Source organism: Scaptodrosophila lebanonensis, unplaced genomic scaffold (genome assembly GCF_003285725.1).
Source record: "Scaptodrosophila lebanonensis strain 11010-0011.00,11010-0021.00 unplaced genomic scaffold, SlebRS2 tig00000001-arrow-pilon, whole genome shotgun sequence".
In the NCBI taxonomy this organism is placed as follows: domain Eukaryota; kingdom Metazoa; phylum Arthropoda; class Insecta; order Diptera; family Drosophilidae; genus Scaptodrosophila; species Scaptodrosophila lebanonensis.
In genome coordinates this window covers 5,558,677-5,573,020 of record NW_022060529.1, presented here as the reverse complement: position 1 = coordinate 5,573,020, position 14,344 = coordinate 5,558,677, and the positions used below count along the sequence as shown (strand labels likewise).

Here is a 14,344-nt window from a genome sequence, read left to right as displayed (position 1 = left end):
AACTATTTTAACTTTACCTGTTTGCAGTAGGTTCACGGTTGATTTGTATACAGCAATTATGAAATCGATTTTTATATTTGTCCAGTTTTTTGTGTTTGGAACTTTCAATTGTTTCACGTTTTTTGTTTTAGTGACTTGTTCGCCTTTCTAGGGATTTTTTAAAACTGCTGTGTGCAGGCATGATTCCATAGTTTTATAATGTATGGACAATCGAAGCAGTCGATTAGAATAATTCAAAACATTTTCACGCTAGTTGGGTTGTGATTGCTTTGTCAGCAAACGAAAATAAACGAGTGTGAATTAGAGCGTAAATGTTTACCAGAATCTGCACAGAAAACATTATGTCGGTATTAATTAAAGCATACCGAAAATATGCACCAACTTAAATTGAATAAGTAAGGTATTTTCTTGGCAACAGAGCAAGAAAATCAGCATTGGGCGAAATCAAATTTGAGTTTAATTCACAGCTAGCAACAATTCAATAAATTTGTATTGGAGCTGCGTGAGTACTCACTCGTATGTGTCTGCTCTGAAATCATCGGACGAGGACAATAATTGGTCAAATGTGTACGTGCTTCTATTTTCAAACCGAAAGAAGAGCGTCATAGTCCCAAAAACAGACCGTTGGCTGAACAAAAACACTTATATATGCTGGCCAATGCGGAAAACGGAAATGTTTTCGCTTCGGCTATAGGCTAAAGGAATGTTTGAATAAATGAATGCTTTCCTTGGCATTAAATTGCAGACGCAGATGAATTTGAATGAAGTTGTAGGTGTGTGGCATTCTTTTAACCAGCTGCTTTAGTGTAGGCGTGCCAATATCCAGACTTGCAGAGGTTCACGTGCTGGAGTATATCGCTGTGAACCCATTTGCCAACTCAATTATGGTCACTTGTGTGTTAACCACAATAGGCAAGGCATTTCAATCTAGGTAGAATGCAGTGAGCAGGATATATGTGGATGTTTCATAGAAAACAGTAAACAAAATACATTTTCGGCAAGCGGAAATTATGTGAATTTCTTTTCCCCTAAAGAGAGGAAAGATTGGACACGTTATCCACAGCTTAGCTTTCAAGCAGCAGCTTGTCAGCATCAGGTGCAGCTTCAGCTACAAGATAAGGATGCTTCCTATTCCACTTATGGCTTGAATATATGCTGTACAGTTTTTTCATCACGTGCATGTTGTAACTATTATTGCAATTTTGTTCGTAATTTCCGCCAATAGTTGGGAACATCCGCGAAATAAAATGCGACATGTGAATCGCACAATGTGTTGGGACTATCAAAAATTGAAACTTTTCATACGCCCCTCGCCTTTTTTATTACTGTCAACAAGAGATGAGAAATATAGTATTATTATGTTCTTCCTCTCGCTTTTACTAAGCTCATCTGATCGTGACATTTAATGATCGCAAAATTGCTTTTAAATTGCTTTGTGGTTTGACATTCAAGTAATTTTTGTGCTTATCTATTGGGGTCGCAATATTTGTAATTACATACGCCAAGGTCAAAAACACATTTAAAATAGCGCAATTTGTGTCAATATGCTGTACTTCTATTGCCAATTTAATACTCCCAACAATGTGTCACATCCAAAAATACTATTTGTCTTCAATACAAGTAAGTGTATGCAAATTTATTTTCTTGATTTTGGTCGACATTCCAGGATACAACATATTAATTTATAGGCATTTATACTTGTAAGTATAAACTTAGATTTATTTTTTTAGATGACTATTTTGAGGCTGAAAAGGTATTTGAAATTGGTAGATACTAGGACATTTGCGGGAGAAAATACATAATTTAAGTATAAAGTTATTTTAAATCATTTGAATACGAGAGCTAATTTTTCTATTTTCGACCAAAAAAACAACAACACATATTTTATTGCAAACGGTTTTTTTTGTGTTTTAAAATGTTCTCCATGTAGATCAATATACTTTTGGAAGCTGTATGGGATAGGTATATGAAACTTACACTAACACGGAAAGATCTCTAGACTTCTTAGGGAACTTTTGCAGATAAATGGGATAGGTATATGAAATTTACACTAACACTAAGTCTATAGACCTCCCTCTCGGTACAGTCACAAGGATCTATTATCGCAAGGCTTCTTCTGGAAGAATAAACATTTTTGTATTCTTGGTAAAAATTCGATTTACATAATAAGCACTAAAATTTTATATATCTACCCTTTCTGAAAATTCTTATCATCATTGCACAGATAGTATTAAATGGAAAAATTAATTTCCAATAACTTTGCTATATGGAAACATATTATTAGGTAATATCAATGAACCGGCATTTACACTCAGCTGCCATTTCATATAATTATAACATAATAAATAAATGATGGCCCTTTTCGTCAGTTAAAGAAATATACAGCATTATGTTCAAGAAAAATTGTTTTGGTAATCTTTTTGTTTTTAAATTGAAATTTCAACTAAATGGGAACAGCGCTTGCCCTGAAATAAAATCACTCCGTCTAGAAATTGCTTAATTATTTGCAAAATTGTTATTCACACATCATTACTCAGGCATAAATTCTGTATGGTCATAAACTTTTTGGTTAGCACTTGTCCGTTAGAGAAATTTGAAATGGTACAACATGCATGAGAAAATATAACAAAAATGTTAAATAAAAGTACTTCTCATGATTGCTACAAACTGCATTTTTGCATGCCAATTGAGCAGCCGCAATGGAATAACTGTATCTCGCTTTCCTTTCTTTGCCACACACTAACGATATATTTCGAGCTGAAATCGAGCAAAAATAGTGCAGGTTTGGGCAGATTATGTGGTTGGAGCCACATGTAAAACTTTGCGCTACATTGAACAGCACACAAAAACGCTTGGTAAATAAAAAAGAAATGTAGAGAAACAGTGCTCATACAACATATATAGTTCTGAGCCATGAATTATACTAATATGTGTGTTTGTGTGTGTGTGTGTGTGTGTGTGTGTGTGCGAGTATGCTATGTGAAAGAGGCTGATGGTGGTGCAATGAAAATAAATGCTGTGAGATATTTGTAAGTGTACAACATTATTCGTTTTCTTTTATTGTTCATTTGAGCATGCGTAAATAAATATAGCAAATTGATATAGAAATACATTTAAGTGTTTGCTTTATTTCAAACAGCAAATAAATTGTTAGTAGCAACCAAAAGTAAACGGATTAGATGCCATGTATGGTGAAAATTTAGTGTTGCAAGCTTTTTGGCTGAAGTGAGCTGTGTTGCCAGCTAAGTTTTATTTTTGTGGTCAAAAGTATGCTTCACTTAATATTAATATAAATATTAAATTAATACTAATATATACCATAAACCATGTACCTATAGGGCGAAAGGGTTTACTAGTTTTGTGCGAATGTATGTATTCTTGATCAGGGTGCAGCCTATTGATATAGCCATGTCCGTCCGCGGTTTCGTCCGTCCGTAGCTAGAATTACCAAAGTTGGTATCTAATTTAACTTATCACAAATTCAAAAATTTAAAACTCTATTTGCTGTCACTTGGTATGTCGCAGAGGTCGGAGGGCAAAATATTTTTATTTAATTTAATTTATCAGAAATTTCACAATTTAAATTTCGATTTGCCATCACCTAAGTACTTGGTATGAGAATCGCAGAGAACGGCGACCACAATATTTCAATTTAATTGAATTTACCCGAAATTTCACAATATTTTTATACCCTATACCCGTATGGTACAAAGGGTATATGCTTGCTCGACTGTAGCGTTCTCTCTTGTTTTGTTTTAATACCCTTTCCTCACAATAGTATATATATGTAGGTTTAATATAAAAATATATACCAGTATATGTCTCGTAAAAGGTTTGGGAGGCGCAGGCACTACTCCCTTGTAAATTTTGTGATTAAGGCTTGATAATTGAAAAAAAAAAATATATATATATATATACTTGTATGTATATAAGTATTTATAGATAAATGCTGTCAACGTTATCCTTTTAATACAAGTAGTCATTCATATATGGATAATGTGGCCTTAGGGTGCATTGAAATTGAAAATCCTTTAGCTGTTTTTTTGTGTGTGTGTTGCCCGACTTACTAGTCAACTAGGCGCCATTTAAAATGCAAATAGAAGGTGAAGCTACAAATTCATTGCTTAACCATTATGCAAAGCCATCCCAATCTGGTCTTGGGCTACAAATCAATGTCAAGTCAACGCGTGGCTGCGGGCAACAAAATGTTATGCCTCATTTAACTGAAAATCGCATTAAAACCCGTTAAAAACACATTAAATCACACGTTATCAATATCATGTATGACTGGGGCGTGGGGCAACTTGGGGGCGGATACCGACCCGCATTGCTGTTATTGGGGCTGTTGTTATTGTTGTTGTTGCGCCAACAATACGCACATTGTGATATTCGCGTGAAGCAATGGCAATGCCATCTGCATAAACATCATCAGCATCATCATGAACAGAATCATCATCATTGCTGTCGCAGCCATTTTGCCTGGGGCGCATTTAAAATTTCAATTGTGGCTGTTTCCTTACCTCGCCCTCCGGTATTCGTATTTGTCTGGCTGCGTTTTATGTAAGCAAATCCGCCAATTTCATTGGGGCACACCCTCCCCCTACAGCAAGTGATAGTCAACGACATGCACGGCTTTGCTCATTCATGACAATGCGACGCCAATGGCGAAGGCGCAGTCGTGTAATAATTGCCCGCAAGCATGGCTGCGGCGTCACACGCGGCGTATGCGCAATGTGCGTATGTGTAATGTACCAGTATGAAAGGTGATGACGTTTACCTTTTTATTTATTTTTTATATTTGTATTTATTATTGACATTTGCATATGCCTTGCTGTTGGCAACTTTATTTTGTTGCCTGCCGTCAGCAGCGTTTATTGTTTTTATCATGCCCCGCTGGTGTCGACATGAACTCTTAAAATGACGTATGCCGTTTGGGCCGGTCCTCGTATTAACAGGCTCGCTTACTCCATTACCATTTATGACGCACGTGTTAACGGTCTCGCTTGTATGTTGATTGTGATAAGAAAGACAAGTGCACTAAAAAAACAATCATTATAAAAATTGTAGAGACATACATGTCTCCAAATATATATTTGGCCAAAAATCTGTTATCTTAGCATATGTTGTAAATATTTTCTAAAAACTGTTATCCTTACAGGTTTCACGAAAGGATGGTAAGCTGCATAAATCATACGTTTTAATCAGATATCTTACGGAAATCCAAATTTAAAACTAATAAATTCGTCTCGCATATTTTTTTTTAATTCCACAAAAATTTGATAAGCCCCTAAAAAAGTAAAAATCCAATTATTCGAATAAATTGAAAGAATTTTAAATAATAAAATGCGTATATGTATGTGGTTTTGTTTCACATTTTATTTCTAGTACAATTATCCACATGTTTGTATCACTTGTTTAACACCAATGTGCCTATTTTTTTTTCCTTGGTATTTTTTCATTTTACGTGGCTTTATAAAATTGAATATTATACCTTTATTACGAATTTTCTTTTTTTGTGTAGCACAGTTATCAACATGTTTGTATCAGTTGTTTCACATGTGCGTTTATTTTTTGATTTGGGATTTTTCCATCATGAAAAACTACAAAAAAAAAATGTTATAAACAAGTATATAGATAAACAAAACCGCAATAAAACACCAATTAATAGTTTGCAGCTTAATTTAAAAATGAGTTCATCTTTAAACAGCCAATCAGTTGTTCGAGAAGACCCCAAAAGACTTTGTGTGAGAAAAACATACACACCTTCTCATACACTAAGAATCTATGTGTTTGCTTAAGCACTCAACATTATTGCCACCGTTTAACGAACCATTGTGTAAATCTATTTGTAAAGTTTTCATGAAAACCAACTAACCAAGTTACTCCCACTCCGTGCGCAAACGAAACAGTCAAGTGAGAGTGTAATTATATTTGCTTCGTCCAGACCTACAGCTGCCTGTCACTTGCAGCAGCCAGTCAAATAGTCAACCAGTGAGGCAGTCAGAAATAATCCGTTGCCAAAGCCCAAGTTGACACTTACTTGCCACAAGTGTTGGTGGCTCTGTTTTCTGTTATCCCGCTGTCCTTTCCCGTCGCCATCTAATTTTGACCTTTTCACTTAAGTTCGGCTTGAGTGCGCTCATTATCTATAATGAGTTATAGTTCCAAAGCATCCATTATGCATACACTGTTTGTTTTTCTGCGTATCTCCTAATCTGCCCGTCTGGCAATCATAAAGTTGTGAGCTATAAATGTTTAGGTATACTTATAAGTAGTACATAGAGCGGCCACGTGCGTAGCTTTAGCTTTAAAAATGCAGACTCTCATTTGGATTCTGCCACAAAATATAGTAATTTGACATTTGGCACAAGCGTTGGCTGTCAAGCCTTTTACTTGCCTCGTTGGTTGCGCGACAGACGACGACCAACTGTCGACAAGTTCGAGTAGCTGACTCCTGTTATTGTCACTTGCCAACGGCAGTTCCATGCTATACGAATTATATAAGTTCTCTGTCAGCGCAAAGTATCTTCCTGGAGCAAAGCAAACTTTGGCTGTTAATTCGCACAAGTTTTCCAGCAAGCATTTACGTGATCACACATACACACCCATCCTAGCTCATACATACCGTTCGGCGCCAATGTTTTTACTGGCGCCCTACAACGACAACTCAGTGCACACAGCAGGGCTTAAGATTTGGACTTGGATGCTGCCGGCGGATATTTGTGTTGCCTTTTTACGCATTTCGTCTGGTTTTCGGATTTGACTGCGAAATTAACTTTCACTTGCTGTATTGAGCCACATAATGTGCCGTTTGTGTGTGTGTCTATGTGCTCAGTCCATTGCTCGTCCGTGCTTTCGTTAAGTGACTTTCTTATTTTGGTTGTAAAATTCTCTGTTTTGTATGAACTCATGAATTAGGGAGTGCTGTGTTGGTTTAGCTGAAGAAAGTTAGTTGTTGAGTCGTTATTAGATCTATTGCTTATTTATATTAAAATATCTTTATTTTGCACCTCTTTTCCTATTTTTAGTTTACTTACTAAATTTTAATAATACAAGTAATTCAGTAAGAATTACTGAATTCGTGCTGCATGCAGAGCGACTATTCATTATTTTTTATTCAATATAATTTTTCTTATATGAAGAAATGACATTTTAGACACTATTTAAAAATGTAAAAGACATCAAATCCCAAATGCTTCTGATGTGAAAGAAGCCGATTTAATAAGGGACTATTGTAATACTCTACTCATTCAAGCTACCCTAATCAGCATGTTTAAAAACATATGCCAATTTATGGGGTCTATTGAAAAAAAAGTTAAAATTAAGAAATAACAATCGAGACTTCATTAACTAGCTTCAGAATTAATACATAACGTACACTTCTACTAGGTAAGAGGTAAGAGCGTTCCTGAGTGTATGTTGCCATGTTGACTATTAAGAGCTGTAATTTACTGGAGTACTCTGGCCGGAGGCGGCGGGCATCTACAATGCCAGAGAGACTTACGCGTCAACGTGTTGAGCGACCAGATACTGCAAAATGTTGAGTGCCCCAGGGCCGAATCATTATGTGAGGTCTCTAGTCGTCGTTGCCATGTTCACGCACCGCCAGTTAAGCCGTTGACAAAAGTTTTCCCGGAAAGTTGCATAGTTGCGTATTTTTTGATTCGCTGGAAATTTGAACAGTTTGATCCAAAAGTTAAGGGCTGTGCGGCTCGGATGGTTGGGTAGTTGAGTGTGTGGTTTGTGTCAGAAGGAAACTATTAATTTGATAGCAAAGTTTTCCGCTCTTTTAGAACGGAAGTATTGAATAGCAGACGAGGCGTTTAAAATTTCACTCGAACTTTACGTTTAAGCTTTACTCGGTATAGCTGTTTGTGAATTCGTTTCAATTCTAGGCACAACTGTTGCTCTGAAGCAGATGTGAGAGTTTGGAACACATTCATTTGTGCAGCGCTCGACCAACTTAAGTGCACTTTTACTAGTAAGTATAAATATTTTGCTTAGGAATAAATTACACACATAAATGCGTTGCTCTGACAACAGCGTTCCAAATGCTAAGCATACAAAGGGTCAATCTCAGAGCGACCAATATGTCTGTGCCAGAATTGCAAGACAGTTGAGGAACTTGAGTGTGCGCTACAAGTATCAGCCAGCAGTTTGGTAATGTCAGACCAAACTTATTCAACATAAATACAGACACTTGGGCGAGGGCGCAGGCAGCAGTGGAATGAGGTAGGAGTGGGCCAAGGGAAGAAACAGTGGTCTTTTCAGTAACAGTTTGCATGACTTACATAGCTTGCTTGTGCGGTTAGTTGATGCTTAAGTCGGTGTTGCTCATGATGATGATGATGATGACAATTACGATGATGCTTATGCTGATGCTGACGAGAGTGAGTGAGTGGCAGGACCCTGCTGATGGCTCAAATAAACAAGTAGCCAAGTGGCGAAATACAATTTCTTGCGGACGAGAAACAGCTGAGTCTGCTAAATGCTGAATTGTTCATTGGCTTATGCACGAAAGTAGTTTCATTGTTAATTTGTTAACAGCGCTCGATGCGGATCCCTGAACAGCGCCCTAAGGTATGCAACAAACTTGATTAAGCATTAAAAGCATCCTCATTTTTTTGGCGCTTGTGATTAAACTCACGCCTAATATTAAGAGAAAACTGTAAAATCAGCAAAGTTAAATAAGCATGTCTATATATAGCTATATGTATGTATGTATAAGTTTGCCTTTACGTGCTTTGCATGCAGATGTGTGTCTGTGTGTAAGCTAAAGACGTTTTGATATAAATTCAAATCAACTTAGAAGCTGCCCTTACTGTTCCTACTACTCTCTCTGCTTAACATAATCAAATCGATTTGCCTTATGCGTTGCGTTGCGTTGCGTTGCTCTGCCCCGATCCCCAACAACAGACGCTACTTCTTTGGGTTGACTGTCTGACCATTGCCAATTGCGTTTGGCTATAAATACATGTTGCCCTTTTTTTTTGCCAACTCACAAGCTGCTTTGGTCTTCCCTATTCTGTAATGTTGACTTTACAGCCTCGGCATGACTTAGTGCTGGATTCAAGCGTATTAGGAAACACGAAGCCTCCAAAGTCGTTCAATGCCTTTACATTGCTTAAGTAAATAAAACACAAACACAACTTACCACGCCCGTGATTACAAACATTCACGACCACTAGCTGCCCTTCGTAGGCAATGCGCATTTCGTATTCCTCATATACATACCTTCGTCAAAATCAATTACCAGTATTTGCTTTATTGCTGGTTTACTTGATGCATTTATATTCCTTCATAAGATAATTTAATTAAAAATGTATAAAGTGTAAACTAATGCAATTTTTAGTTTCCCATTCCCAAAATAACTGTAAAGAGTGAATACGCAAATTTTAGAGTTGAGAAAAAAGTATCCATGTGGACGCGAAGCATTCCACCTGCCATGGCCGTGCTCTTTCTGAGCGAGCCCTCCACAAAAATCATCAGCTTCTGCTTGAAGCTACGCCTCTGTGTTATCCAATTGCAGCTGAAGGCCGCATAGTGAATTTGATCGAACCGGTATTCCGCGTCCATGCCAAAATAACAGGTGGGAAAGATTTGTAACGGCATGGCCAAGCCATAGAAAAAGAAATATGTTTTAGCCATCGGTTCTGTGACAAAGAAGAGCAGAGCAGCTATGCTGATGCACACATTTACGGCAGTTACCGTGAATTGCACCAACATGGGCATGGACATAAAGGACTCGATGGTTTTGAAGAGCCTGAAAAGAATTAATTTATTAGCCATAGGTTTTTAATACAATATAAGTTAAGGCGAAAAACTATTGGTTTCAGTTTTGGATTTGCAATAAAAATCAAGAAATCTAAGCTCGAAGTATAACTTCAATTTTGTAATTTTTTAAACTCTGATGTTTTATATAAAATCAAAGATAATCCTTTTGGAATTGGCTTTTGAATGTATTAACAAACCGGCAATACTTACTCCAACAAATACTTATGATCAGTTATACAAGCCTCCAGCTCTTTTTCGTGAGCATCCATAGAAATATTCTCGTCCTTGCCCAAATGCTCGAAACGAATACCTAACATCCTAATGTTCCCCGAAATAAGGCAGAGCATAACTGCCGGATAGCAATCACTAACATAGTTCTGTTGTATTTGATAGCTAACTCCCGCGATTTGATATACATTGGCAATATAATAATTGCACGTAGAGTTATGCCAATCCAAGGGAAACCATGCCGGATAAATTAGTCCTCGCTCCTCCTGGGTCAAAAAGGCGGCCTCGGCAAAAATTGCGACTGGCGTGTAGATGCACACAAATGTTAACAATATCATTACCAGCTGTTTTCCCAAACTCTTGTATATGATGTGCTCTTTCTCACTAGTAACACGCGCATCCAGAAGCTTTAGCAGTTTCTCCATTTTAGCAACCTTGTCATAATTGAAGATATAGAATGCGAACTTGATGGAACAAGCACCACAGGTGACAAAGGTAGTCAAATTTTTGATGTCATCCGTCATGTTGTTATTACGAAAGACCGACATGCCCAGGTGAAAAGGATAGCCAAACGTAACCAAAATGTTCATCGAAATGGTAAACGCCAGATAGGGCATCCGCCATTTTGATTTTTTTGTTTGCTTGTGCGCTGCGCCCAGAAACTTCCAAAGAAATGTATGGATCTTAAAGAACTTCAAGCTGTTGATAGCTTCAGTCATTGCGATGAAATGTTTGAGCTTCTGAGCGTTTAACTTTTACCCTTTTATACCTGACATATAGTATGGATGACATTTTTTAGAGTACTGTATGCTATAAATAAAAGGCTATATCGGTTTTATACCCAGACGGAATGTATTTAAGATGGCTTTTATGAGCATTCCCCGGACAAATGGAAACTTTGGTTGACCCTAAAAACTCATTCGGACAGTTATTATTTCTTTCTTATTTTATGTTTATATGATACCCATAGTCTACAAATATGTGGTATTAAAGGTAAAAAATAATTGTTGTGTAGGTTATTCTGTTACCGAATACGCCTGACTTTATAGCCGCCGATAGAATTTTTTAATGCGTAATTGCTTTTAATTGTGCCATTACGTAATTAGCACTGTTTGATAGCTTTAATTGTTGTTGTATTAAATATGACCACGAAGGTGCATCTCTTCACATGACATGTGGAAATTTCAAATGTCAAATAATTATTGCACCAAACACAAAAGTACACAAAAAATTGATTGCACAGCAAGTTTTTCCAATATTTGTAAAACAAAGAATTATAAAAAATAAACTAATTATATATTTTTATACACTGTATGACCCCACAAACTATATACATATTTTCTTGAACAGGGTGACAAGCCGAGTCGTTGCTGCTTGGTCCGTCTACCCGTCTGTATGAACAGAAAGATCTCAGAAGTGGGAGTGTGCGCTTAAATACCCTTAAAACTTGAGCCCTCTTGACTTGACTTTCCTTTCCTGTTGATTTTCAATTATTATTAATATGGTTTTTATTTATTAAATTTACCTTATTCATAAACCCTCAAATTTATTAAGTTTGCACAAACTGTACTTCTTTTATCATGAAGTTTTATGTTCTGAAAGGAGTACAGAGTTTGCCAGTTTTTGAATGCGATTATTGAAGATAATATTATAAATGTAAGATAACGTTTAATACATGCGTTTTGTGCCTGTAAACGTTGCAAGCTACGAATTTCTCAGAGCCGTGAAAACGCTTACGTAACGTTACGCATCATAAACGTATTATCAAGACGTATCAGCTAAAAAATAACATATAAACAATAAACTTAAGAGGCAGCTATTTAGTTGTCAGGTACGATCACCTGTATCTTAAGTTTTGTAACCCCTTCGAGAAAATGTACTCAATACTCAGCAGTTTGGTTAGTTTTATAGTTCTTCCAATAAATATGCAAAGTAACTCCTCTGTTCATTTTCTCATTCGCAAAATGATGGTGAACAGAGAGTATGCAAATCTTAGAGTTGAGAAGAAGGTGTCTACATGGATGCGCAACATTCCACCCGCCTTGGCCGTTTTCTTCCTGAGTGTGCCTTCCACAAATAGCATCATCTTCTTCTTAAAGCTGCGCCGTTGTGTGATCCAATTGCAACTGAAAGCACCATAGTGGAGCTGATCGAACCAATACTCGGTTTCCGTGCCGAAATAGCAGGATGGAAAGATTTGCAAAGGCATGGCCAACATGTAGAAAAAGAAATATGTGACTGCCATCGGTTCCGTGACGAAGAAGAGCAGAGCCGCTATGCTTATGCAAACATTTAGCGCAGTCACAGTGAATTGAACGAACATAGGGAGCGACATGAAGGACTCGATAGATTTGAACAGCCTGCAAAAGATAGGAAAGTTTAAAACAATGAACTCGTAATGTCGCGCACGTTTCACTTTCTAATTTCCGTTTTGCCATTAGCTTCTCATAGTATTCACCGAGAAATGGCAAAAAATTACGTATACGTTTATTTCATGAATATGGACAGTTTAGACAAAATTCTCTAGCGAGGGAACGAGGAGGAAAAAGAGAAAAAATAAATAAACTTGTGTTGTCTAGGGACGAACAAAACATATGTACGTACATACATTTATTTAATGTGTAGGCGCTATCATTTCATTTATTTATAATTCAATGCTTTTGGTGTGTTCAATACACAGAACGAATGTTGAGAATATTAAACTACCCATCAGGCGTGCGAATTTTGTGAAATGAAATGTGGAATTCAGTTACTTATTTATTCAGAACAAGCTGATTTATTGTAAAGATTTAGAATACTCACTCCAACAAATTTTTGTGATCGGTTATGCAAGCTTCAAGCTCCTGTTCGGAAGCATCTTCAGAAATCTTCTTGTCCGTGCCCAAGTGCTCGATACGAATGCTTAACATCCGGATGTGGGCCGTAATTAAGCAGAGCATAACTGCCGGATAACAGTCATTCAAGTAGTTCTGTTGTAGTTGATAGCTTACTCCCACGATTTGATACATATTGGCAATATAATAATTGCGTGTTGAGTTACGCCAGTCAAATGGGAACCAGGCCGGATAAATTAATCCTCGCTCCTCCTGAGTCAAAAAGGTGAGTTCGGCCAAAAGTGCAATTGGCCCGTAAATAGACACAAAGATAACTAAGATCATGCGCAACTGCGTTTTAACCCTATTGTAGATTTCATGCTCCTTTTCACCGGTCACACGAGTATCCAGAAGCTGTAGGAGTTTCTCCATTTTAGCAACCTTGTCATAATTGAAGATATAGAATGCGAACTTGATGGAACAGGCACCACAGGTGACAAAGGTAGTAAAATTGTTGATGTCATCCAACATGTTGCCATTACGAAAAACCGCCATGCCCAGGTGAAAAGGATATCCCAACGTAAATAGAATATTCAATGGAATGGTGAATGCCAGATAGGGAATGCGCCATTTAGTTTGTTTGTGCGATGCACCCAGAAACTTCCATAGAAATGAATGGCTTCTGAAGAAGTTCAGACTGTTAATACTCTCACTCATTGCGAAGAAGCGTGTAAGCTCCGCAGCATTTAACTTGTGACCTTTTATATAAGACGTGCCGGTTAGAATTATCGTTTCTTTTTATGTCTAATTGCTTTTAATTGTATGATTATCCAATTACGTGTGCGTGGCTGTCATAATTAATATACTTGTATCATTCAATATGCATGGCAATAATGTGCCCAAAACTAGGGAAAGTGTCATTTAAAATGGTCAGGTGTTCGTTACACAAATGAGCACTTCAAATATCAAACAAATGCTTTAAATTCTTAAAGTTCTTTGTATAGCTTCAATTAGTTAAATATTTATTTGAAAGTTGTGCTATGTGTGTTGAAAAAGGCATGTGTTATTTAAGTGAAATTGCAAAAGCAAATAAAATTAAACCCAATTTTCAGACATTTGCAAATTTGTGTCACTTTTTATTTTATAATAAAATATTTAACAATATATAACTATTTATAATTAATGGAACTGACAATATTCATTCATGCTGTCAGCGGGATGTGTTGTGTTTGCATATCTAACTTTCAAAAGTGTGCTGCAAAATTTATGAGCGCATGTCAATTTTATTTGCATGAATGCGAAGTTGAAACGCATTAAATCACATGCTGTTGGAATCGGAAAAGCCAAAGCTGTTAGGGGCTCTAGTTGCAATTAGCAAGTGTTCATGCACACATTTGTACATACAGATAAAAAGGATATGCATACAAGTACGCATACAAGTACGAGTATAGATAATTAGAAAATTATGTTGTCATATTGTTGAAAATGCCATAAATTGTTGCATGTCTGGCTTTATGGCCAGTCGCCAA

At 36.8% G+C, this 14,344-nt stretch overlaps 2 protein-coding genes across 2 annotated transcripts; both read right to left on the bottom strand.

Moving 5' to 3' along the window:
* Positions 1–9,348: 9,348 nt before the first annotated feature.
* On the bottom strand, positions 9,349–10,721 carry LOC115634644 (odorant receptor 59a-like). Its single transcript, XM_030532501.1, has 2 exons — positions 9,985–10,721; positions 9,349–9,763 (listed from the first exon to the last, which is right to left on the bottom strand). The coding sequence occupies exons 1-2, from the start codon at positions 10,719–10,721 to the stop codon at positions 9,349–9,351; spliced, it is 1,152 nt and encodes a 383-aa protein (XP_030388361.1).
* A 1,226-nt stretch (positions 10,722–11,947) lies between these two features.
* LOC115633773 (odorant receptor 59a) lies at positions 11,948–13,532 on the bottom strand. The gene is made up of 2 exons (XM_030531247.1): positions 12,805–13,532; positions 11,948–12,362 (listed from the first exon to the last, which is right to left on the bottom strand). Exons 1-2 carry the CDS (start codon positions 13,530–13,532, stop codon positions 11,948–11,950), a joined length of 1,143 nt encoding a protein of 380 aa, XP_030387107.1.
* Positions 13,533–14,344: the final 812 nt, after the last annotated feature.